The sequence below is a fragment of the Ornithorhynchus anatinus genome, chromosome 17, assembly GCF_004115215.2.
Source record: "Ornithorhynchus anatinus isolate Pmale09 chromosome 17, mOrnAna1.pri.v4, whole genome shotgun sequence".
In the NCBI taxonomy this organism is placed as follows: Eukaryota; Metazoa; Chordata; class Mammalia; order Monotremata; family Ornithorhynchidae; genus Ornithorhynchus; species Ornithorhynchus anatinus.
The window spans coordinates 11,118,224-11,143,123 of NC_041744.1; the positions used below are offsets into that span (position 1 = coordinate 11,118,224).

Consider the following 24,900-nt stretch of genomic DNA (forward strand, 5'->3'; position numbering starts at 1 on the left):
GTGATACAATCCAACCCCGCTAGGTATATCTCAAAGTCTAAGGGGGAGAGAGAACAGGTATTTAATCCCCCTTTTACAAATGAGGAACTGAGGCACAGAAACATTGATTTGCCTAAGGTTACACAAGCAGGGAAGGGAGGGATCTGGGATTCGAACCCAAGTCCTCTGGCTCCCAGGCCTCGGCTCTTTCCAGTAGGCCACGCTGCAAGAAAGGAGTCAGGCACAGGGAAACTTCCAGAACTGCAGCTGAAGAACAGATGGCCTCAGTTATCCAAAGCAACTCATTTATTGAGCCTTTATCTTGTACAAAACACTGTTAAATACTGCATAATAACTGCAGATAACCACTCTCTCGGTGTGCATCTATTGGGGGTGGGGAGGGATGCATTTACATAAAAAACAGGAATAGATTTTTAGAATTAGAGGCAACTGAACAATTAGAGCAGCCTTAAGATCCACCAAAGCCACAGTTCTTGGGTTGGAAGCACTGCAGCCTTCTACCATTTGTTATGGGCTTCTGCGGGTCCCTCAGTGGCCACCAGGAGAGGGGAGGTGGTCCACCCAGCAGAGACCAGATCACATGGTAGTGTGGAAGTCTAAGCAAACAGACTTTCTTGTTCATCCTTCAGTAAAGGAGTTAGTAAAGTTGTTTAGGGCCTTGGGCCTCTACCACCTAGTGTAGTGTGAAGTACCACTGATTGAAGAGCGAAAAAGGAGGGGGAGGGAATAAGGAGAGAAGGAGTGAGAGGGAAGAGAGAGCAGAGAGAAGGGGGAGAGGGAGGGAGAAGAGGTAAGAGGGCAGAAAGGAAGAGATAGGACAGAGAGGGAGGAAGAGAAGGGAAGAAAGAAGGGAGATAGAGAACAGGGAGGGAGAGAGCGGGCAGGCAGAGAGGGAGGAAGAGAGGAGGGAGAGAGAAGACAGAGGGAAGAAGAGAAGGGGAGAAAGAAAGAAGAGGACAGAGAGAGGAGGGAAGAAAGAAAAGGGGATGAGAGAGAGAAGACAGAGAAAAGGGAGGAAGAGAGAGAGGTCGGGAGAGAAAAAGAAAGGGAGAGACAGAGGGAGAAAGGGAGAGGAGGAAGGGGAAAAAGAGAGGGAGGTTACAGCACAGAGAAGTGGTTGCAACACAGGCTAGAAGCCCTAGGGAGGGCACCGAAACGACAAACACGCACCCCCAGGGTACCAGGGCAGGGTGCAGCTTGCTAGGAGACCATGGTGGCAGAAGGGCTGATGAGATCCTGGGGGAGGCTCGCCCGGGCCTCCTGCATGCGGCGCCGGGCTCGCTGGAAAGCTTCTGCCAGAGACACAGAGAGGGCCGTTAGCCCACGTGCCCGCGGAGGGGTCAGAACAGGGGGTGAGCCAGGAAGGGGACGGCACACCTACCCAGCACGTTGTGAATCGAGCTCTGCTGACTGAAGCCACCCAGGCGGTCCAAGACGCTCTGCATCCTCTTCCGCAAAGAACTGGATTCCATGAAGGCCCTGAAGGGGATCACAGGTAGGCTTGGTCCGTCCGAAGCCTCGGGGAGGGGAGGAGGAGGGGGAGGAGGGTCGCCGCCAAGCCGGCCAGGCCCCTACCTGGATTGCTGGAGACAGTGAAGCCGGAAAGTGACGCTGCCAGTCGTCTCTGTTCGGAAGCCAAAGCGGCTCAGACGGTCCCCCTGGGGGATGAGCACAAGAAGGGTCTAGGCTGGGCTTTCCAGCAAGCTCTCGCAAAATCTCCACTTAGCAATCCAGCAATCTGTCAACTATTTATTGTACTTACTGTTAATCAGTTTGGATTCAATCCCTGTCCCACATGGGGCTCACAGTCTTAATTCCCATTTTACAAATGAGGGAACTGAGGCACAGAGAAGTTAAGTGACTTGGCCAAGGTCACAGAGCGGCCAAGGGGAGGAGCCGGGATCAGAACCCAGGTCCTTTTGACACTAGGCCACGCTGCTTCTCTTTGTGGGTTAGTTGTGGGTTTACAAATGCTTAGTTGGTGCGGAAGGGCTAAAATGGTAGCTGGGAAAGGGAAATCAACGGGTGAAGACTTTGTGCACGGGATGCCATTTCAGTAAGGCATCAATGATGGGGAGAGCTGTGGGCTGGAAGATTTAAAGAGGGAGGGAGTTCCAGCCTAGGGTAAAGGGAGTGAGCAGGAGTTGGAGGTAGGAGGCACCGCTGGACTCTAGTAAGTTGATCCCCATCAACTTATCTGCAACAAGAGTGAAGTAGGAAAGGTGTGTTGGTGAGAGGATTTTAGGTAAGGGGCAGTTCTTGCTTTAGGAGGCAAGAAAAGGTCTGTTTTCTCTGTTTCCTGGGAATCCCCAAAAGGCGCACAATAAATACTGTAGCCTTAACAGTTACTGCTACCTAGAACACAGCTCCTCAGCCTCTGCTGCAGTGCATGGCTCCAGCCACACCCAGAGCGATATGGACCCTTCAGACTGTAAGTCTCCCGAGGGACGGGGACCGTGACCAATTCCCACCTGCGTATTGTCTCCCGGCGCTTAGTACGGTGCTCTGCACATGGTAATCGAGCATTGGGATTTACTGAATGCTTCGTAAGAACTTAAATAGCATTACTATCTCAGGAGACTCGCTGAAGGCCCATCTCTATTAAGGCCTTCTGGGTGCCGGTGGCCAGCTGGACTAAAAGCCCGAGGAGGAATAGAAACTACCTACCTCAAGGACCTTTTCCTCTTCCAGGAAGAGGGAGGGATGAAGAAAGAGGAGGCAAGAGTTGGCGTTTTCCAGACCCACTTTATCCTCACAGAGACTGGTTGTTCCACTTCTCTGCTCCCAACTCTCTCTCCATCAATCCGATTTCATTTTCAGTATCTGCCTTCTCTAATCAATTCTCCTGATAAAAAGTCTGTTTCCTTTCCCAATCGAAACAACAACGTTTACTGAGTGTCTACCGTGTGTAGTCCTCTAAACCGTAAACTCATTGTGGGCAAGGAACGGGTCCATCAGCTCTTTCTCCCCACAACCCGCCTCCAGAAATTCTCTATTTACCCTTCTCCCCCAACCTCTCTCTCCCTCGATAGCCCTTATATCTAGATATTATACTCTAACATTATATGTGTGTCTATGTATATGATAATAATTACGGTGTTTGGTTGGGGAAGCAGCGTGGCGCAGTGGAAAAAGCCCGGGCTTGGGAGTCAGAGGTTATGGGTTCGAATCCCCCTTCTGCCACTTGTCAGCTGTGTGACTGTGGGCAAGTCACTGCACTTCTCTGGGCCTCAGTTGCCTCATCTGTAAAATGGGGATGAAGACTGTGAGCCTCATGTGGGACAACCTGATGACCTTGTATCTCCCCCAGCACTTAGAACAGTGCTCTGCACATAGTAAGCGCTTAACAAATACCAACATTACTATTATTGTTACTTTCCCAAGAGCTTAGTACAGGGTTCTGCACACAGCACTCAATTACGAATGATTGCAGAACGTTTTGCTGAGAGCTTCGGAGAGTACAATAGAAGTTAAAGGCCCAATCCGCGCCCTCAAGGAGCTTACAATCTAACAGGACAGACATTGGATGATTTACAGCTGGAAGGAAAAGGAAATGAAATAACGTGTAGATGGATAAGTACTTAAGTGGTCGTATGTATAAATCGTTATGTCCAGAAGTGCTACAGGTGGTTATGAGGACTTGGGTCTTGAAGTAATAATAATGATAATAATAACTGCTAAGTGCTTAATATGTGCCAGACACTGTACTAAATGCTAGATCAGATCGGATACAGTCCCCATCCCTCACAGGGCTCACAGTCTGCAGGGGAGGGAAAAGCATTATATAATCCCCATTGTACAGATGAGGAAACTGAGGTCCAGAGAATAAAAAAAATAAATTATGGTATTTGTTAAACACTTTTTATGGGCCAAGCACTGTACTAGGTGCTGGGCAGATACAAGAAAATCAGACCAGCTATAGTCCTGTCCCTTTTGGAGCTCTGAATCTAAATAGAAGGGAATATGATTTAGTCCTCATTTTAGAGACGAGGAAACTGAAGCCCAGAGAAATTGAGTGATTCGTGCAAGGTCTCACAACAGCAAGTTGTCTGTTTAAGAGCTTAGAACGATGTTGAACACATAGTAAGCATTTAACAAAGAACTCTGCCCAGGTTGAACTCACCTTGAAGGTCCCGGGCACCCGCACGTATGTGAGGTCCTCCAGTTCTAAGGAGCCACCGATGAAAAACCTCCTCAGCTCAGCAGTCACCCCCAGCTCCACAGGCCTCCACGTTGGGGCTGTTAGGGTGTGGAATCCTGATCCGGAAGGGAAAGGACAGTGAGGGGGGTGGCCAGCTCAGAGGGTACAAAAGACAGGACCAGCCCGTAACCCCAAAGCCCAGCCCCCGGGGAACATCCGTGTAGACGTGGATGCCATCGGAGTCTCCAGAAAAGAACAGCCCGTCCTTCAGGTGGGTGGCTAGTGGCGGTGACCATCATTGGAAAGGTTCACAGATGGAGGGGTTAGGAGCAGGAGGAATGGGGTTTGAAAAAAAAAAAAGGCTGCACCTTATCCGGGTCCCTAAAGCCAGCCCCAAGGGGGACAAGAGGGAAGGCGGACACTCCCTGAATGCCTCCGTAATTTCAGGAAGATATTTAAGCTCTGTAAATGAGCCCTTAATTGGGACTGGAGGGAGGTAAACTCTTTCATTTCCTATATGAGCTTCACCTCGTATGAAGCCTAGCCTTGGTTAAGCCTTCTTTCCCACCTGCCCGTCACTGGGGCCCAAGGCAATAGGGAGGGGTTACCTGGAGTGGAGGGAAGCACCACGGCCCCGTAACCTTCCACCCGATACCTCTGCCAGAAGTCCAGAGAGAGAACCTCAAAGAAGAGCACGGGCCACTGTGGCAGAGATTCTGAGGAGCCAGGAGAGAGCAGACAGCGCAGTCACATCAGGCCCCGGCCTCGGCAGCCCCCTGGCTCAGCGACAACACGGCTGAGGGAGAAGGCAGCTCGCCCACTCACCGGCAGACTCGTCCTCGTGGAGGAAGGATGCTTCGAAGGTGAATGGGTAGGAGAAATACGCCACGTTGTCCTGGGAGACAGGAAAGGGGATCAGACCTTGAGAGCCACAGGGTGTGGTAGATGGCATCATCTTGGGCACAGTGAGTGCCAGACGCTCTCCTCCGTGACCAATTAGAGGGTTGCCCCACCAGGGCTGCTGGGATTCGAATTAGAGTCACCTAGAGAGGGCATGACAGGGAACACGGAGCCTTCTCCACCCCAGGAGACACTCCCAGCACCCGTTTCTCCGGTCTCCCGAAGGGGTGGGAAGTCTCTTGGTGATGGGATGGGCACAGATTCCACAACCTACAGAGATGGAAGAGGGACTTGGGAATGGGCCCAAACTAATTTCCAGCTCCTTCCTCCCGGTCTTACACTGGCGCTTTTCTACCCTCCTAACCGTCTTCAGAATTAAAAAAAAGTGTCAATAATGAGCGACTGAAGGGAAAAGGAAAGGATGTGAAAAAGACAGTCGTCACATTAATCCTCTAGGTGCCCTTTGGTGCCGTTCATTAAAAAGCTGTGCGGCCTAACGGAAAGACCATGGGCCTGGCAGTAAGGACGGGGTCCTAATCTTGGCTCTGTCGCTTATCTTCTGTGTGACCTTGGGCAAGTCACTTAATTTCTCTGTTCCTTGGTTACCTCATCTGGAAAATGGGGTTAATAAAGAGACCCCCACGTGGGACAGGGACTGCGTCCAACTTGATTATCCTGTATCTACCCCAGTGCTTAACAAATACCATTAAAAAAAAAAATCACTGCAGAGAAAGAAGGGGTTGGATGGACTCATCTTGGCATTTTCTCAGGTCCTTACCCTTCCCAGGGTCTTGGTGCCACAAGTCTGTGTGATTCCTGAAAGCTGCTGGAATTCTGGACTAGACCAGTCTGGAAACAAAAGACAGAAGAAGAGCAATTCTCTGAGGCCCGGCGGGGAGGTGTGAGGAGGACTGGACTATTTCCCGGGTGACCCCAACACTAACCTGGTTCCCCTCTGACCTCTCTCATTGCTCCTAACCACTGCCGCTCTTGCTTAGAAGATCATATTGCACAGGAAAGGAAGTATAAAGGCCTTGTAGAGAGAGCATGGCCCTGACAGTGAGAGGACCTGGGTTCTAGTCCTGGCTCTGCCACCTGTCTGTGTGAACTTGGGCAAGCCATTTCACATCCGTGTGCCTCAGTTTCCTACATCCTATTCCTCTGACTTAGACTGTGAGTCCCAAGCGGGACAAGGACTGTATCCAACCTGAATATCTGGAATCTACAGCAGTAGTTAGGACGGGGTTTGGCACATAGTAAGCACTTCACAAATATCACAATTATCATCAACCCCAACGTTCTGTCCTCTGACTCCTCCTGTGTCCCTCATTCTCTTACGGTGGGTATTCCTCTGGCCCCTTATTCTTCTCATCCAATCTAGACTGTATGCTCACGATAGGCAGGGAGCACGTCTGCTAATTCCGGTGTATTGTACTCTCTCAAGTGCTTAGTACAGTGCTCTGCCCACATAGTAAACACTCAATAAATACGACTGACTGATCGATCCAATCACATGGCTTCAGCTATGACCTCCTTGCAGATGACCCCCAAATCTATCTCTCTACCCCAAACTACAATACCACTCCTCCCCTTGACGCCGGCCCTTCAAACTCAACCTGCTTAAAACAGATCTCCTCATCCTTTCCCATAACTTGCCCATCTTGCTGCCTCAGACGACTGAAAACTCGATATTATCAGCTCTTCGCTACCACCTCACATTCGGCCCACAGCCAAATCCTGCTAATTCTTCCTGCACGACACCTTCCAGATCTATCCCTTCCTCTCCCCTGCAAACGGCCAACCTGGTACAAGCTCTGCCCTTACTGCAGCTAGATTATGGCCTCCTCACTGGACTCCCAGCCTCCTCCTCCCTATCCAATCTATAGTACTGGCTACTACACTGATCATCTTCCTGAAGCATCGCTGAGCCCACAGCTCTCCCCTCCTCAGAACCCTCCACTGGCTCACTGTGTCTCTTTGCATCAAACGAGAACTCAAAATCAGCTTTAAGATTCTCCGCCATCTGACTCCATCATACTTATCTACTTTCCGTTTCCCAACTCACTGTTTCGTATCTCCCAAGCAAACCTACTAGCTGTACCTTGATCTTTATGAGTAGCCTGTTATTTATTCAGATCACTCTAGCTGTATTTTTATGTTTGTCTCCCCGGATAGTGTAAGCTCCTTGTGGGCAAGGAACCTGTCCCTTCTTTGTTCTGAACTTCCCAAGTGATAAGAAGGCATTTAATAACAACTGCTTCTCAGAAGAGGGCTGAGAATTCCCTGACAAACACCTCCATGGGGCTCACCCGCTAGACTGTGGCATTCTGTCACAGCTTCGATTTAAGCCCTGCAGAATCAGGGTGGTTCACTGCCAAGGTTGGGTATGTTCCCATAGGGGTGGTTTGAGTTCCAATTTTGGGTCCAGTAGCCGTTTTCTCCTCCCACCCAGAAGGGCCTCCAGCGTTAGACCGAGGAGGCCAAGTACCAACTGACTGGAAACCTATAAACAAAGGCTGAAAACTGCAGCGGCAGGAGATGCTTCCTCCAACTGGGTTTACCCAGCGCCGATGCCCCGGCCGAGATATGACTGTGGCCGGAAAATAAAACAAGCAAACTTTGCGGGGGGCAAACAATGGAGGAAGCTGATTCAGTTGCAAATGGCTGGAAAGCTGGTTCACCACAGTTCCCCTGCCCCCACTGCCAACTGGGCAGCCCAAACATTTCTGCCTTAGAAGAATTTCCCAAAAGGAATCCTCACGACAACCAAGCTGCCAAGATGACTCAGCAAGCCTAATCCCTTTGGTGGACAGAGCAAGGGTTTGAGAGTCAGAAGGTCATGGGTTCTAATCCCAGCTCCGCCACTTGTCTGCTGGCCTTAGGCAAGTCACTTCACTTCTTCGTGGCCCAGTTACCTCATCTATAAAATGGGGATTGAGACTGCGAGCTCCACATGGGACAGGGACTGTGTCCAACTTGATTGGTTTGTATCCACCCCAGCGCTTAGTAAATGCCTGGCACATAGTAAGCGCATAATAAATACCATTATTACTATTACTCACTGGAAGGCAGATCCAGGAAGAAGTGGACGTAGAGGTTGTCGTATTCATATCCCTGGGCTGAAACTGAGAGGAAGACGGCGGTAAGGAGTCTACCCAAACCATTTCAACTCTTTTGGATGCACTGTTCCTCAAATGTACCACTGAACCCGGACTATCCTTGGAGGAGCAGTGTGGCTTAGTGGAGAGAGAGTACAGGCCTGGAAGTCTGAGGATCTGGGTTCTATTCCTGGCTCTACCACTTGTCTGCTTGGGCAAGTCACTTAACTTCTCTATATCTCAGTTTTCTCAATTGTAAAAATGGGGATTCAATACCCGTTCTTCTTCCTTCTTAGAATGTGAGCACCCCGGGGGACAGGGACTGTATCTGACCTGATTAACTTGGACCTGCCCCAGTGCTTAGAATGGTGCTTAATATCTACTAAGCGCTTAATAAATACCATAATTATTATTATTATATTTGTTGAGACACCTGGTTCGTACCTCCAGATGCAGGCACATCTCCTCCAGGAAGCCTTCTCCAATTCGAAACAACCCCGCCGTCATGTCAACCCAACACCCACCTTTACCACTTATGTATTTTTTCCTATCATTAATCCCCGTGTAGTGAGGTATATTTCACTTATCCATTTACCTGTACATTCAATTATTTTCATCCACATGTGCTTGTACAGCTTCCTGCTCTATCTTCGCTCCTCCTCCCGCTTTCACTGTCCATAAATGAGTTTTGTCTTCTTCCCGCATTAAAATGTGAGCTCCTTATAACAACTGTCTTGCTTTAAAGTGCTCAGTACTAAGCCTAGCATTCAGGGGCGCTCGATACATATCACGGATTGATGGATTGATTGATGGATGATGCCCTGAGGCAGCTCATCCAGGTTTGGCAGGCTCTGGGCTCCCTCAGAGGATCAGCAAATGAGTTGCCGGATGCCTCTGGACAGTCCTTTTGAGTGTAGAATCGCTCACTACAGCTAAATTTGAGGGTTACTAGAGTCCGGGGGCACAAAGACTCGATCGGAAACTTACCCACTTCCCCATTCACAAAGAGCCGCAGGGCGCCCGGAGGAGTCTGTGACGGACAGAAGGGGGAAAGGTTTGAGGGGACTTCCAGGAGGGACTTCCTGTCACTGGAGTGGCCCGTCAAACCACCAAGCCGGAGGCCTCAGGAGATCTGGAAGAGCCGTGTGACCCCAGAGGTCACGACCCGAGTGGCTGCTACGACCACCTGCTATTACCCATGTTTCAGAAAGAGGGGCAGGTCGAGAAGCCATCTGAACGATGAAGGGAGGTGCGGGGGTCCTGAAAGGTGCCAAGGAGAAGCCACGGGAATTGCTCCTGGGGTTCAGTTGGTACCTGTGGAGGGCAGATTTCTCTGGTCCTCGATGGCCTGAGGCCAGGACCCAAGGACTCCGGTGTTGTTGTTTCAAGCCTCAAAACGGGCCCCCTGTGAGCTGGGGCTTCGAGGAGGAAAAATGGGGAAGCCACGGTGGGCCTGACATACCCTATTTCTCTCTATGGAAAGAGCCCTGGCCTGGGAGTCGGAGGACTTGGGTTCTAATCCGGGCTCCGCCAACTGCCTGCTGAGCGACCATGGGCAAGTCACTTAACTTCTTCAGCCTAGGTTCCTCATCTGGAAAATGGGGATTCAATATCTGTTCTCCCTCCTACTTAGACAGTTAACCCCCACGTGGGACAGGGGCTGCGTCTGACCTGATTTACTTGGATCTATCCCCACGCTTAGAAGAGTGCTTGACGCATTGTCAGTGCTTAACAAATATCTTTATTATTATTATTACTATTATTATTTAGGCACAAAATCTGCGGAGAGCTGGCGCTATCCCTTTTTCCATTTCTGGGTTCTTGAAATGAGAGTTTTCTGAGCGGTGAAGGCATCTCTTTACTTATCCGGCAATCCGACCTCTCTGGGTTTAGGGGGACTACTACTGCGGCCGGGAGAAGGGGGAGGCGCGTAAGAGTTGGGGCTACTCACCATCTCGAAGTCTGAGCCTACGAGGCTGCTAAGATACTCTCTGTGCCGACCGTAGAGCTGTAGAAACGAACCCAAGATCGGAAAGGGACCGGTAAGCCAAAGCCTTCGGCCTGGAGACGAAAGTCACTCGCAGCCAATAAGGAGGGAGAAAAGGGATGGACTTGTGGCTCCCAGAGACCCTCGAGACGGAGGGTTAACCAAGTCCCAGAAGCACAAGCTGTTCACACTGTCAGCAACGTCCTGTGAAGCCTCACATCCTCAGGACAGAGCTGTCAATCAATAGTACTTATTGAGCCCTTACTGTGTGTCGAGCACTGTTCTAAGCGCTTGGGAGACTACGGTATAACAATATTGCAGACACATTCCCTGCACACAACAAGCTTACGATCTAGAGGGGGAGACTGACATCAATATAAATGAGTAAATTATGGATATGAACATTAGTTCTGGGCAGCTGAGGTGAGGGTGGATAAAGGGAGCACATCAGGGAGATGCGGAAGGGAGTGGGAGAAAGGAAATGAGGGCTTATTCAGGGAAGGCCTCTTGGAGGAGCTAGGCCTTCAAGCCTAGATCGCAGTAGCCCCAGATCCTGGCTCCCGGATTTCGCTCTGGGTTTAGGAGGGCTCAATAAATACCCTTGACGATACCACTCCCGGCCCTTACGTCCTCGAACACCCGCTGCTCCCGTTCCTCTTCTTCAGGCCGAGCGGGAGTGGACACGTTTTCGATCGTGTACTTCCACAGCTCCAGCTTCTCCCCCTCTATCTCGATTCTGTTGGAATCACAAGCCAAAGTCGGAGCCATCTGGGAAACAGAGCTGGTCACAAGTGGTCCAAGCCAGGGGGGAGTCAAAGGTACCAAGTTCATTCGGTACCTAACTACTAATCAATCAATCAATCATATTTATTAAGCACCTACTATGGGCACAGCACTGTACTAAGCACTTGGGAGGGTACAATAGCACAGAATCAGCAGCTCAGGAAATGCCAAGGGTGTGGATTTTGATGGTGGTGGAGATGAAGGAAATGATGATGAAGGGGAATGGTGTTCTCCGAGCAACCTCAGAGGAATCTGATAGTTTGAAAGCTCTAGACACCCACATCGGGCAATTCATTCAGTTGCATTTATCAAGCGTATACTGTGTGCGGAGCACTGTACTAAGCGCTTGGGAGAGTACGAAACAACAATAAACAGACACATTCCTGGACCAGTGAGGGAAACCATTCCAATGTTGGGAAGGGATTGTCAAAGTACACGTTCTCGAGTCGGAAAATGAAATCAGACCCATGCCAGCTGGGACTGACACCCCAGTAAAGGAGCTCTGCTGACCGGCACCTAGAGGCACGCTTTTCCGAGAGGGTTCCGGCCTCTCTTTCCCCAAACTATATCTTCTGGGATCAGAAAAGGGTCAGGAAAAAGGAGTGGGTCCCTCCTGCGCTGTCCCCGCCGGTCCGCGTCCCCTCGGCTCACCTGTAGGCCCCTTTGGAGCCTGTGAAATCAGGCTTCACGCTGATCACTCCATTGCTGTCCACTTTCAGGGTGCAAAGGACGTGTTCGTACTTCCGGTGACCGAGTCTGCGGGACGATGCAGGACGACAGCCCAGAGAAAGAGGTGTAGGAGGGGCAGAGAAGAAAGCGTTGGAGCAGTGGCCTACCTAGTTCCTCCCATCAGAATACGTCTAATAGCAGAAGGGACCTGCCCAACAGCCCCTCAAGAGCCCCAGACTTCCTTCCCCAAGAACAAAGTTCTAGGTGTGGGAAGGGGAGGACGGGGACCCGTCCAGGAGAGAACAACTGTATTGATTCAGAAGCTCACTCACTCACTTCCCATAAGGACCCAGGTCTGCCATGATGTACATGGTCTGCAATGGGGTGTTGATGACATGGTTATTCCTGATAAATTCTTCTGACGGTTCCCAAGTAATGATTCGGGATTTCAGCACACTCCCTTCCCTGCAAGGAACAACACAGACCTTATTTCCGAGGGACACTGTACATTATTTCATTTTATTAACAATATTGTATTATTTTAACAATAATTTTTCAATCATACCTCCTCCAAGAAGCCTTCCCTGACTAACCTCTCAATTCCCCACTCTATTTACCCTCCCTCTACATTACCATGAACTGAGCAGTACACCCTTTAAGCTCATAGATAATCACCTTGCTTCGAGTCCCCACATCACGTCTGTACATTTACTTACACTCTGCAATTACCCCTATCTAATTTATTTTGAAGTCTGCCTCCCCCACTAGATTATAAACTCCTTGAGGACAGGGATTGTTTCTCCCATCTCTGTTGTATTGTATGCTCCCAAGTGCTTAGTACGGTGCTTGCAACAGAGCAAATGTTCAATGAATTACATATTTTTTAACAGTATTTGTTAAGCGCTTACTATGTGACTGTAAGCCCGTCATTGGGCAGGGATCGTCTCTATCCGTTGCCGAATTGTACATTCCAAGCGCTTAGTACAGTGCTCTGCACATAGTAAGCACTCAATAAATACTACTGAATGAATATGTGTCAAACACTGGGGCAAGTACAGGTTAATTATGCCAGACACAGTTTCTGTCCGGAATGTGGCTCACAGTTTAAATACAAGGGAGAACATGTATTTCATCCCCATTTTACAGTTGAGGAAACTGGGGCACAGAGAAGTTAAGTGACTTGCTCCATGTCACCCAGCAAGGAATTGGCAGAGCCAGGTTTAGAATCGAGGTCCTCTGACTCCCAGGCCTGTGCTCTTTTCTCTAGATTGTGTTGCCTCCCGGTGATTGATTGAACTGATCAATCAATAATTTTTACTGAGAGCTTACTATGTGCAGAGCATTCACTAATCATTCAATCATATTTATTGAGCACCTACTGTGTGCAGAGCACTGTACTAAGCACTTGGGAGCGTACAATACAACAATAAACAGACACATTCCCTGCCTACAAGGAGCTTAGAATTTAGAGTGAGGGAGACAGATGTTAATATAAATTACAGATGTGTACATAAGTGGCGTGGGGCTGGGAAGGGGGAAGAACGAAGGGAGCAAGTCAGGGTGACACAGAAAGGAGTGGGAGAAGAAGAAAGAGGGGACTTAGGGAAGGCCTCCTGGAGGAGATGTGCTTTCAATAAGGTTTTGAAACTGGGGAGAATAATTACCTGTCGGATTTGAGGAGGGAAGGTGTTCCAGGTCAGAGGCAGGATATGGGTGAGGGGTCAGCGGTGATACAGGCCAGTTTGGAGGCACAGTGACAAGGTTACCATTAGAGGAGTGAAGTGTGCACGCTGGGTTCTAGTAGGAGAGTAGCGAGGTGAGGCAGGAGGGGGCAAGATGATAGAGTGCTTTAAAGCCAATGTAAAGGAGTTTTCGTCGGATGAGGAGGTGGGCAGGCAGCCACTGGAGTTTTTTGAGGAGTGGGGTGACGTGTCCTGAACGTACTAAGTACAGAGCACTGTACTAAGCACTTCGAAGAGTACAATCCATCATCAGAATTGGCGACACATATTCCCTGCCCATAATGAGTTTCTATATCTATACATAAACATATACATACATGCTTTATACATAGGCAATAGTGCCAAAATCACAAACTTACACTCCTCTTCGGTCTTGCCGCCGTCGCCTGACATTTGCCATCCGTTCGACCAGGAAAGACGGCACTTCCTGGGCTGAGCTGGTCACTTTCTGGCAACGCTGGAGAACAGAGGAGCCAAATATAACCCACAGGGCCATGGAAGAAGCCAAACCTACCCAGAGTTTACTCTTTCCCACTCTTCCCCTGGGCAAACAGTCTTCTCCCCCAGCCCCAACCCCAGAATCCAAACAGCATTTCGGTCTTTGTAATCAGAAATGAAAAACAAAAAAGCAAAAACACACACACAAAAGGGCAAAGATTCCCAGCCTGGGCCTGCCTGAACTCGACCACTCCGCGGGCCATCTCTAAGCCACTACCTCTCACCTACATCTAGACAAGACATCCGGTCATAAAGCTGATTCGGATTCCCTTCCGATCCAACCAGCTCAAAGTTTGGCTGAAATCCTCCCGGTCTCACTCGGACTGCTCCACACTATGCCCTCTTTATGTCTCGTTCTGGCATTGAAGAATTCTTCCCTCTTGCAATGCCCAAATCTACTGTTGAAACCGCTGGCCCTCGCAAACTCCCTCAGGCCTTTGGCAGGGAGGACGGGATCAGCCCTCGCAGGGAACGGGCGGAGAAACTGGTCGCCCAAGACAACCCACCCTCACCCTCCACCTGACTGGCCCTGAGGCCCAGAGATTGGGCTGGAGATTCAGCGGTAGGCACAGGGGGCCGTAAGGGGGTCAGCACCAAAAGACCAGGTACCTCCTCCAAGTTGGTATAGCGATCGGAGTCGGTGTACGTGAAGATGCGACGGTTCTTCCTTCCCCCCGCTTTCGCCAGCTTCAAGATCTCCTGGTGGTACTGGTGATCAAGGGGGTTTTGACAGGCTGCCTCATTTTGGTACAGATCCACCTCAAACTGAAAGCAGCACCCCATGAATACACAGCAGGCCCTTCCCCCTTGTAGGACGCTCACCTACCCACCCACTGAATCTAAACTGAAGGATTTATTTTATTCGGCATTCCCTTACAGATCATTCCTTCCTTGGAGTTGCCAACCCCCAACCTTGGAAGATCCAGAGCTGCTCAGCTTTTTTGTTTTAAATGGTATTTGGTAAGCACTTACTATGACCCACGTGCTGTAGCAGATACTGGAGTAGATACAAATTAATCAGGTTGGACACGGTCCACGTCCCCGTCGGGCTCACAGTCTTAATCCCCATTTTACAGATGAGGTAACTGAGGCATAGAGATGGGAAATAACTTGCCCAAGGCCACACAGCAAGCAAATGGCAGAACCGGGATTAGAACTCAGGTCCTTCTGATTCTCAGGCCCGTGCTCTATCCACTAGACCACGCTGCTTCTAACAACAAAGCTCTAAAGAGCCTCCTCTTACAGTGCTAGAAGAGAATGAGTCTATTATAAGTGCTTAACAAATACCACAAATATTATACTGTTATATAGTGTACTCTCCCAAGCGTTTAATACAGTGCTCTGCACACAGTAAACACTCATTAAATATGACTGCCTGTTCTCTGGCAGCAGAGGACGGGAGGTCGTGAGCTCACCTGGCTAAAGAGCTTTTCCTGCCACCCAATCACTGCCTCCTCTTCATCATATTCATCTTGCTGCTGTCCACCTACAAGACAATAAATGAAAGCACGCTCGGGAAGCGGCGTGGCTCAGTGGGAAGCGGCGTGGCTCAGTGGAAAGAGCCTGGGCTTCGGAGTCAGGGGTCAGGGGTTCGAATCCCGGCTCTGCCACCTGGCAGCTGTGTGACTGTGGGCAAGTCACTTCACTTCTCTGGGCCTCAGTTCCCTCATCTGTAAAATGGGGATTAACTGTGAGCCTCACGTGGGACAACCTGATTCCCCTGTATCTCCCCCAGCGCTTAGAACAGTGCTCTACACATAGTAAGCGCTTAACAAATACCAACATTATTATTATTATTAGATAGCAACCAAGATGGGCTTTCCTACATGTGCCATTCAACCCTCTGGCCTGTAAACTCCTCACGGGCAGGGAATGTGTCTTTGGCTGTACTTTCCCCAAGCATTTAGCTCAGGGGGTAACTCAAGCAATCAAATACCATCACTATAACCTAATGCTGAGGACTTCCAACTCTGTGCTCCAACTTCAGTTCAGTGTCCGGGCCAAGAACTCAGAAATCAGTCAATCTCTTCTGGATGTTCCAAGATGCTTGTGTTTGATGGGCAGGAATCCTCTGATTCTCCTTGGTACTCTTGCAATGGCAGAGTTGGTAAGTAGAGCTATAGGTCACAGGCTATAAGTAGAGGAGCCTCCACCAAGGTACTTGACCCTTGGGAAAAGCATCTTCTCATAAAAAAACTTAGGAAGAAGGTTTGCTGAGGTTGACAGATCCTCTCCTAAGGAGCTCTCACTCTAAGGAGAACAAGAGATAGCAAACCACAAGATGGAGTCATAGCCCCTCCCTGCACCCCAAAAAAGGGTGAACTTTATCAGGTTGCAAGAAAGAGTCCCAGCTCTGTCATTTCCTGCTGTGTGACCTTAGGCAAGTCACTTACCTGCTCTTTGGCTCAGTTTCCTCAGCTGTAAAATTAGGGTTCAATACCTGTTCATCCCCATTTTACAGACTTTGAGCCCTGTGTGGGATAGGGACTGTGACCAATCTGATTACCCTCTACCATAGTGCTCAGCACATAGTATGTGATTGTTAAATACCTCCATTATTATAACTATTATTATAGCTAATCACCACCCCCTGAAGCTGAGAAAAATGGCTCCACATACTTGCTGCTGGGTCCGAGCTGAAGGTGGCCAAGCCTATGAGGTCCTTTCCCAACTGACTGGCTGTCGGGTGGTGGAGGAGGCTGTCGGAGGTGATCCTCTGGATGTGAATTCTGTCAGAGAGAGGCACAGGAAGTCTGGTTAAGACACACACCCTGATTTTGGGGGCCACTGGGTCAGGTGGCCAGGGAGAAAGAGCCCTGAGGGGACTGAAAACAAAGGGCTGTGGTGTGGACTTGCTGGGGATAGGATCCAGAATATAGAAAGATGATATATACAGAGAGACTCTACTTGCAATCCATAGGCACATACCTGCCTATATGCAAAGAACATAACTGCTCCTTTTATGTAAAAACCGTTACAGCATACATTTGGAATCTAAATATACAGAATATCTAGAGAGAGTGTATATAGAGAATATAGATTCCTGGAAGCGGCTTGGGGATGAAATCTGGACTATATAAATATGATATAAAGAATATAGATGAATAAATAGGCATGTACAAAGAACATACACTCTCCTTTTACATACAGAATGTTACAGCACACTCACGGAATCTAGATCTACAAAATATCCAGAGAGAGTGTAAATACAGAATCCATATTCCTGGAGATGACTTGGGGACAGAACCTAGAATATAGTGAGAGAGAATATATATGCAATACATAGGCACGTATTGCACACCGGTGCTTAGAACAGTGTAAGAGAGCACATAGTAAGCGCTTAAATAACATAATAATAGACATGTAAAAAGAACATGATGCTCCTTTTACTTAAACAGAACGTTACAGTATACACATGAAATCTAGAAATGCAAATATTTAGGGAGAGAAAGTGTAAAAATAGAATATATAATCCTGGAGGCAGCTTGGGGACAGAATCCAGAATATATAAATATGACATATATATATGCAATAATGGTATTTGTGAAGTGCTTACTATGTGCCAAGCACTGTTCTAAGCATTGCGGGGGACAGAAGAGAATCAGGTTGTCCCATAAGGAGTTCACAGTCTTAATCCCCATTTTTCAGATGAGGTAACTGAGGCCCAGAGAAGTCAAGTGCCTTGTCCAAAGTCACACAGTTGATAAGTGGTGGCGCCAGAATTAGAACCCACAACCTCTGACTCCCAAGCCTGTGCTCATTCCACTAAGCCACGCTGTTGCTCTATGCAATATATAGGCATGCATAAAGAACACAAACTCCCTTTGCATATACAGAACATTACAGTATACTCATGGAATCTAGATATGCTCAATATTTAGGTCAAGTGAAATTACAGAATATATATATTCTGGGAGGCGGCTGGGGATGGAATCCAGGATATATAAATATGATAGAGATGAAGAGGCATGCACAAAGAACAAAGAGCTACATATATAGAAGAGTGCTTGGCACATAGTAAGCGTTTAACAAATAATAATGTTGGCATTTGTTAAGTGCTTACTGTGCCAACACTGTTCTAAGTGCTGGGGTAGATACAAGGTGATCAGGCTGTCTCACGTGGGGTTCCCAGTCTTCATTCCCATTTTATAGATGAGGTAACTGAGGCCCAGAGAAGTGAAGTGACTTGCTCAAGGTCACACCGCAGGCAAGGGGCAGAGCTGGGATTAGAACCCACGACCTCTGACTCCCAAGCCTGGGCTCTTTCCACTAAGCCAAACACTGTCATTCATTCAATCGTACTTATTGAATAATAATAATAATGTTGGTATTTGTTAAGCGCTTCCTATGTGCCGAGCACTGTTCTAAGCGCTGGGGTAGACAAAGGGGAATCAGGGTGTCCCTGTAACACAGTATTGAGCACTTACTGTGTGCAGAACACTGTACTAAGCGCTTGGAATGGACAACTTGGCAACGGATACAGATCAGCCAGGTGGGCATCACCAATCAATCAATCAGTCGAGGAAGCAGTGTGGCCTAGTGGAAAGAGCAAGGGTCTGGGGAGTCGGACGACTCCCTGGGCTCTAAGCCCATTGTTATTATAGTGTTATTATTATATATTCATTCATTCAATAGTATTTATTGAGCGCTGACTCTGTGCAGAGCACTGTACTAAGCGCTTAGAATGTAGAATTCGGCAACAGGGAGAGACCATCCCTGCCCAACGACGGGCTCACTAGTGATGATAGTATCTGTGAAGCGAATAGTTATAATGGTCATGATGGTATCTGTTTAGCAAATAATAATAATTCATTCATTCATTCAATCATATTTATTGAGCGCTGACTGTGCAGAGCACTGCACTAAGCGCTTGGAATGGACAATTGGGCAACAGACAGAGACCGTCCCTGCCCAAGGACGGGCTCACTAGTGATGATGGTATCTGCAAAGCAAATAGTAATAATGGTCATGATGCTATCTGTGAAGCAAATAATAATAATTCATTCATTCAATCATATTTATTGAGCGCTGACTGTGCAGAGCACTGTACTAAGCGCTTGGAATGGACAACTGGGCAACCGACAGAGACCATCCCTTCCCAACGACGGGCTCACAGTCTAAACGGGGGAGACAGATAGCAGAGCAAAGCAGAACAAGACATCATCATCAAGATAAATAGAATGAAGGGGACGTACACCTCATTAACAAAATAAATAGGGTAATAAATAATATATACAAACGAGCACAGTGCGGAGGGGAGGGGGGGAGCAGAGGGAAAGGGGGGGAGCTCAGTCTGGGAAGGCCTCCCGGAGGAGGTGAGCTCTCAGTAGGGCTTTGAAGGGGGGGAGGAGAGTTAGTTTGGCGGACGTATATATAATAATGCTGGTATTTGTTAAGCGCTTACAATGTACAGAGCACTGTTCTAAGCGCTGGGGGAGATACAAGGTCATCAGGTTGTCCCACATGAGGCTCACAGTCTTCATCCCCATTTTACAGATGAGGTAACTGAGGCCCAGAGAAGTGCAGTGACTTGCCCACAGTCACACAGCTGACAAGTGGCAGAAGGGGGATTCGAACCCATAACCTCGGACTCCCAAGCCCGTGCTCTTTCCACTGCGCCACGCTGCTTCCCCAAACAAACACCGTAATTATTATTATATATATAGACACACATATAATGTTAGAGTATAGAATCTAGATATAAGGACTATCGAGGGAGAGAGAGGTTGGGGGAGGAGGGTAAATAGAGAATTTCTGGAGGCGGGTTGGGGGAAGAACGCAGGGGTCCCGGTCCTCGGGGGGAAGGAGAAGGGGAAGGAGAGGTGGGTCGGCCGCTGCCGGGGTCACAGGCCGGTACCGGAGGCGCAGGTTTCGAATCGGGTCCCGGGATCGGTACACGGCCCCCGCCGGGTCCGGCCTGCTGCAGGCCTCCAGGGCCGCCATGGCCGCCCCCGCCGCCACTGCGCACGCGCCGTTCGCCGCCGGCAGGAGATGGGCCTGGCCGCCCCGGGGTTGCTTAGCAACCTCCTCGTCCTCTCCCCCCTCCACCGGCAGCAAGGCGCCAGACTGCGCATGCGGCAGCCCCGGGGTTGCCTAGCAACCCCCTCTTCCTCTCCCCCCTCCCCGCCAGCAAAGAGCCAGACTGCGCATGCGGCAGCCCCGCCGCCGCCGCCACCGGGGGCGCTATCCCCCGAGCTGTCGATCAGTCAGGCACCTTGGCTTAGTAATAATAATGATGATATTTATTAAGCGCTTTCTATGTGCAGAGCACTGTTCTAAGCGCACGGGTAGATATAGGGTAATCAGGTTGTCCTACATGAGGCTCACAGTTAATCCCCATTTTACAGATGAGATAACTGAGGCACAGAGAAGTGAAGTGACTTGCCCACAGCTGACAAGTGGCAGAGCTGGGATTCGAACCCATGACCTCTGACTCCCAAGCCCGGGCTCTTTCCACGGAGCTACGCTGCTTCTCTAATATAATAATAATGTTGGTATTTGTTAAGCACTTACTATGCGCAGAGCACTGTTCTAAGCGCTGGGGGAGATACAGGGTACTCAGGTTGTCCCACGTGAGGCTCACAATCTTCAACCCTATTTTACAGATGAGGTAACTGAGGCCCAGAGAAGTGAAGTGACTTGCCCACAGTCACACAGCTGACAAGTGGCAGAGTGGGGATTTGAACCCGTGACCTCTGACTCCCAAGACTGGGCTCTTTCCATTCATTCATTCAGTCATTTATTCGATCGTATTTATTGGGCGCTGACTCTGTGCAGAGCACTGTACTAAGTGCTTGCAATGGACAATTCGGCAACAGGGAGAGACCATCCGTGCCCAATGACAGGCTCAGAGTCTAAATGACTGGCAAGGGCCCGGGCTTGGAAGTCATAGGTCATGGGTTCTAATCCTCCCAGGGCAACTTATAATAATAATGATGGTATTTGTTAAGCACTTACTATGGGCCGAGCACTGTTCTAAGCAATGTTCAGCTGTATGATTTTGGGCAAGTCACTTACCTTCTCTGTGCTTCACTTACCTCATCTGTTATTATTATTATGGTATTTGCTAAGTGCTTACTAAGTGCTGAGCACTGTTCTAAGCCCTGATCAGCTGTGTGACTTTGGGCAAATCATTTACCTTCTCTGTGCCTCAGTTACCTCATCTGTTATTATTATTATGGTATTTGCTAAGCGCTTACTAAGTGCTGAGCACTGTTCTAAGCCCTGATCAGCTGTGTGACTTTGAGCAAGTCACTTACCTTCTCTATGCCTCACTTACCTCATCTGTTATTATTATGGTATTTGTCAAGCGCTTCCTAAGTGCCAAACACTGATCGAAGCACTGGGGCAGATAAAAGATAATCAAGTTGTCCCATATGGGGCTCACAGTTTTAATCCCCATTTTACAGATGAGGTAACTGAGGCACAGAGAAATTAAGTGGCTTGCCCAAGGTCACACAGCAGACAGGTGGCAAAGCCGGGACTAGAACCCATGTCCTCCAACTCCCAAGCCCGTGTTCTTTCCACTAACCCATGCTATAAAATGGATATTAAGACTGTGAGCCCCACGTGGGACAACCTGGTTACCTTGTATCCACTCCAGCACTTAGATCAGTGCTTGCATAGTAAATGCTTGACAAATACCATTATTATTATTATTATTTAACTTCTCTGTGCCTAGGTTACTTCATTTATAAAATGAGGATCGAGATTGTGAGCCTATTTTCATTTGTGACCCAACACGGGTCTCTCCTATAAGATGACCCAACTGTGGGCTAAAGCCCAGGGCAGTGGTACTTGGCTTTCAAACCCATATACTTATCCTCTTAGACCAGACTCTTGATATGTTGGGCACGCTGGACCTAAATGGTCAATAGTTGGCATGTGAAACCAGGTGATCGTATTTCAGCAAAGGTGATCTTCTTTGGAGAAATTGCTTTAGCTCAGTCCTGCAATTAGCACAGGGCCAAGACCTCTAGAAGTTAGGCAACAGGCCTGATATCCTGGCCTCTCCTTCCTATCCCATAGGTTTTTAAAACAGGTTTTGTGTTTATGTTGGCTGCCAGCATATTCTTAGTCTTTGAGCACAGTAGAAGCAGTTTTGACGGTTTACAAAAACTCCTTGTGTTTGGGGCATGTGTCCACCTACTCTATTGAACGCTCCCAAATGCTTAGTACAGTGCTCTGCATGCAGTTAGTGCTCAATTGATACTAATTACTAACAAATATCATTAACATCTAGACTGTAATGCCACGCATGACAGTTTCTTCTACCACCATATCATAATTTATCTCTAAAGATGTGCACTGTTTTAAGAAAGTTCTCTAATTCTTCTTACAGTCCCCTCCAGAGTGTAAGCTCTTCACTCTAGCAGGGAACATAACCACCAACTCTTTCCTAATGAACTTTCCCAAGCATTTAGTACACTGCTCTGCTCACTGTAAATGCTCAATAAATATGTTTGATTGATCGATTCTATCTGAATCATGTAATGAAAGATGCACTATGGCTGAATTGATGGTTCAGACAATGATATTTATTGAACATTACGCAGGCTGTTGTTTGAGGGAGCACACAGAATCTTGAGGTAGTCTTTTGGGGGCAGACATTTTAGGACAGATCAACCATCGGTTAACCCATCAGTGGTATTTACTGAACACGGACTGTGCGCAGAATATTGTACTAAGCACTTGGGAAAGTACCTCACTTTTACAGATGAGGTAACTGAGGCCCGGAGACGCGAAGTGACTTACCCAAGGTCACCCATCAGACAAGTGGCGGAGCCGGGAGTCCTTCCATACCATACATGATCTCTGCCCACAGAAAGTTAAGCGTCCCTCTCGGCGGACACTCCTATCTTTCATAGCCACCACAACCACTCGGCAGTAGCTACAGTGCTCAGAGAGGGACAGGCCAGTTAAGCCAGACCCGCTACTTCTTGTGCGGGGGGTGAGGGCTGCAGAAGATAGGTGTGCCATCTCAAAGCTGAGCTGAATCTACAGACTCCAAAATGGAGGGGTGACCATGCTGGCTCCATGAGCCAGGGCCTTGGGAGCAGCCCCAACTCCCGTCTCCACAGGGCTCCATCTGCAGAATTACCACAGATGCTCGTGTACTCTGAACCTTATGACCCCTGGCTTAGGAAGACATACTCCATCCCCTCTCATCCTTCCGTGGCGCCCACCCCCTTCAACACCCTGAGGAAAGGAAGATGTAATAAGCACACGCTTCCTCCCGTACAGTATTGCTTCCAGTGACTGGAGGTATCCAGATCACCTTTGTTTTTCAAGTCCTAAGCATTTCCAAAAAATCAAAAGTGGATAGTGGGATCGGTATTCTTTAGGACTGCACTGCTATAATCAAGTCATCTGGTCACTTTAATATGTGTGGGAGCCCACTGCATATTTAATGACATGATAAAAGTGCTTTTGAGGCTGGTGGTTTCCGGGGAACTTTTTGGCTGTTTTAGCTGTCTTGTGCCTTAAGCAGCTTTCTTCTGAGGGTATTCTGCCCTTTTTTTAAAAAAATGGTATTTGTTAAGCACATACACTGTCCCAGGTACTGTACTAAGCGCTGGGGTAGATACAAGCTAATTAGGTTGGACACAGTCCCTGTCCCAAATGGGGCTCACAATCAATCCCTATTTTACAGATGAGGAAACGGAGGTAAAGAGAAGTAAAGTAATGTGCCCAAGGTCACAGAGAAGAAACATGGTGGAGCCGGAATTAGAACTCAGGTCCTGCTGATTCCCGGCTCATGCTCTTTCCATTAGGCGGACTACTTTTCTAAGATTATTTGGAAGATTCTAAACAGATTGGATAGCTTGGCCTACTGGAAAGAGCACAGGCTTGAGAATCAGAGGACCTAGGTTCTAATCCTGGCTCTGCCACTTGCCTGTTATTTGACTTTGAGTAAGTCATTTCACTTCTTTGTGCCTCAATTTCTTCTTTTGTAAAGTGGGGGTTCAGTACTTGTTCTCCCGCCCACTTAGACTGTGAGCCCCATGTGAGACAGGAACTGTATTCTACCTAATTAACTTGTATCTGTTTAAAACAGTGCTTGACACATAGTAAAGCACTTAGCAAATACTACAGTTACAACCAGGTGCTATTTCTAGCTAATCTAGTTAGGTTTTATTCTATTCTTCCCTAGGAGTTCATGGCTACTCAGCCAAGGAAAGAGCCCTGCGCCGTCACAAAAACCAAGGACTGGATGTGGAAACCCTTCCTGCCTTCTGAAGAAGTGGTTCTCCTGCCTAAACAGAAGAGTTAACCTCTCTGTGCCTCAGTTACCTCATCTGTAAATGAGGATTAAGATTGTGAGCCCCGTGTGGGACACGGACTGTGTCTAACCTGATTACCTTCTATCTACCCCAACGCTTAGAACAGTGCCTGGTATATAGTAAGGGTTTAACAATTACCATCAAAAAATAAGAGAAAATATAAAAGGAGTGAAGCTTATTGGGAAAGACGAAATCAGTGCAAAAGTCCAGGGGTTACAGATGAGGTCAGTGTTTTGGCCTTATAAAAGTTCAGTTTGGGCTTTTGGGAAGTTTTCTAGCCAATTAGAAGTTATGGCCAGTTCCTGGTCAGGGTCTAGCACCATTCAACAGAGAGGCCGAGGGTGAGAGATACAGAGTTCACATACAAAAGAATTCAAGTGGAACCAAGTGAAAAATAGTATAGCTTAGTGGATAAAGCACGGGCCTGGGAGTCAGAAGAACCTGAGTTCTAGTCCCGGCTCTGCCACTTGTCTGCTGGACAAATAACCAAAATTCTCTGTGCCTCAGTTACCTCATCTATAAAACAGGGATTAAGACTGTGAGCCCCATATGGGCCAGGGACTGTGTCCAACCTGATTACCCTGTATCTACCCCAGGGCTTAGAACAATATCTGGCACATAGTAAGCACTTAAACAAATACCATAAAAAAGTGGGAATTCCTTGCCAAGTAATACACACAGGTATTTTAAGAAGAATAAACGAGACATTCTCTGTGGCGGAGACAAGTTCGGATGACTGCAATCCTTAAGGCATAGAAAAATAAACTTTTCGAAAAATGCCGAAAAGAAATCACCCTTG

General features: G+C 48.3%; 1 protein-coding gene across 2 annotated transcripts; it reads right to left on the reverse strand.

Annotated features, from left to right (window-relative positions):
- Positions 1-1,041: 1,041 nt before the first annotated feature.
- MKS1 (MKS transition zone complex subunit 1) lies at positions 1,042-19,782 on the reverse strand. 2 transcript variants are annotated; one of them, XM_029082671.2, is made up of 18 exons: positions 19,676-19,782; positions 16,438-16,547; positions 15,234-15,304; positions 14,428-14,583; positions 13,680-13,777; positions 11,915-12,043; positions 11,561-11,665; positions 10,754-10,862; positions 10,091-10,147; positions 9,127-9,169; positions 8,104-8,166; positions 5,820-5,890; positions 4,967-5,036; positions 4,750-4,857; positions 4,124-4,257; positions 1,576-1,658; positions 1,382-1,479; positions 1,042-1,292 (listed from the first exon to the last, which is right to left on the reverse strand). In XM_029082671.2, exons 1-18 carry the CDS (start codon positions 19,759-19,761, stop codon positions 1,201-1,203), a joined length of 1,683 nt encoding a protein of 560 aa, XP_028938504.1. In that variant the 5' UTR covers positions 19,762-19,782; the 3' UTR covers positions 1,042-1,200. The 2 variants fall into 2 exon arrangements, with proteins under 2 accessions (XP_028938504.1, XP_028938503.1); XM_029082670.2 differs by having other exon boundaries at positions 1,576-1,682.
- Between the last annotated feature and the right edge of the window lie 5,118 nt (positions 19,783-24,900).

What these genes read in the sequence shown, in the direction of transcription:
- MKS1 (XM_029082670.2), bottom strand. Translation starts at nt 19,761, where the DNA reads ATGGCGGCCCTGGAGGCCTGCAGCAGGCCGGACCCGGCGGGGGCCGTG. An exon ending in CTTCCTGGATCTGCCTTCCA is followed by an intron (nt 5,891 to 8,103) that starts GTGAGTAATAGT and finishes TTTTGTTTCCAG; the next exon opens with ACTGGTCTAGTCCAGAATTC. An exon ending in GCACCAAGACCCTGGGAAGG is followed by an intron (nt 5,037 to 5,819) that starts GTAAGGACCTGA and finishes CCTGTCTCCCAG; the next exon opens with GACAACGTGGCGTATTTCTC.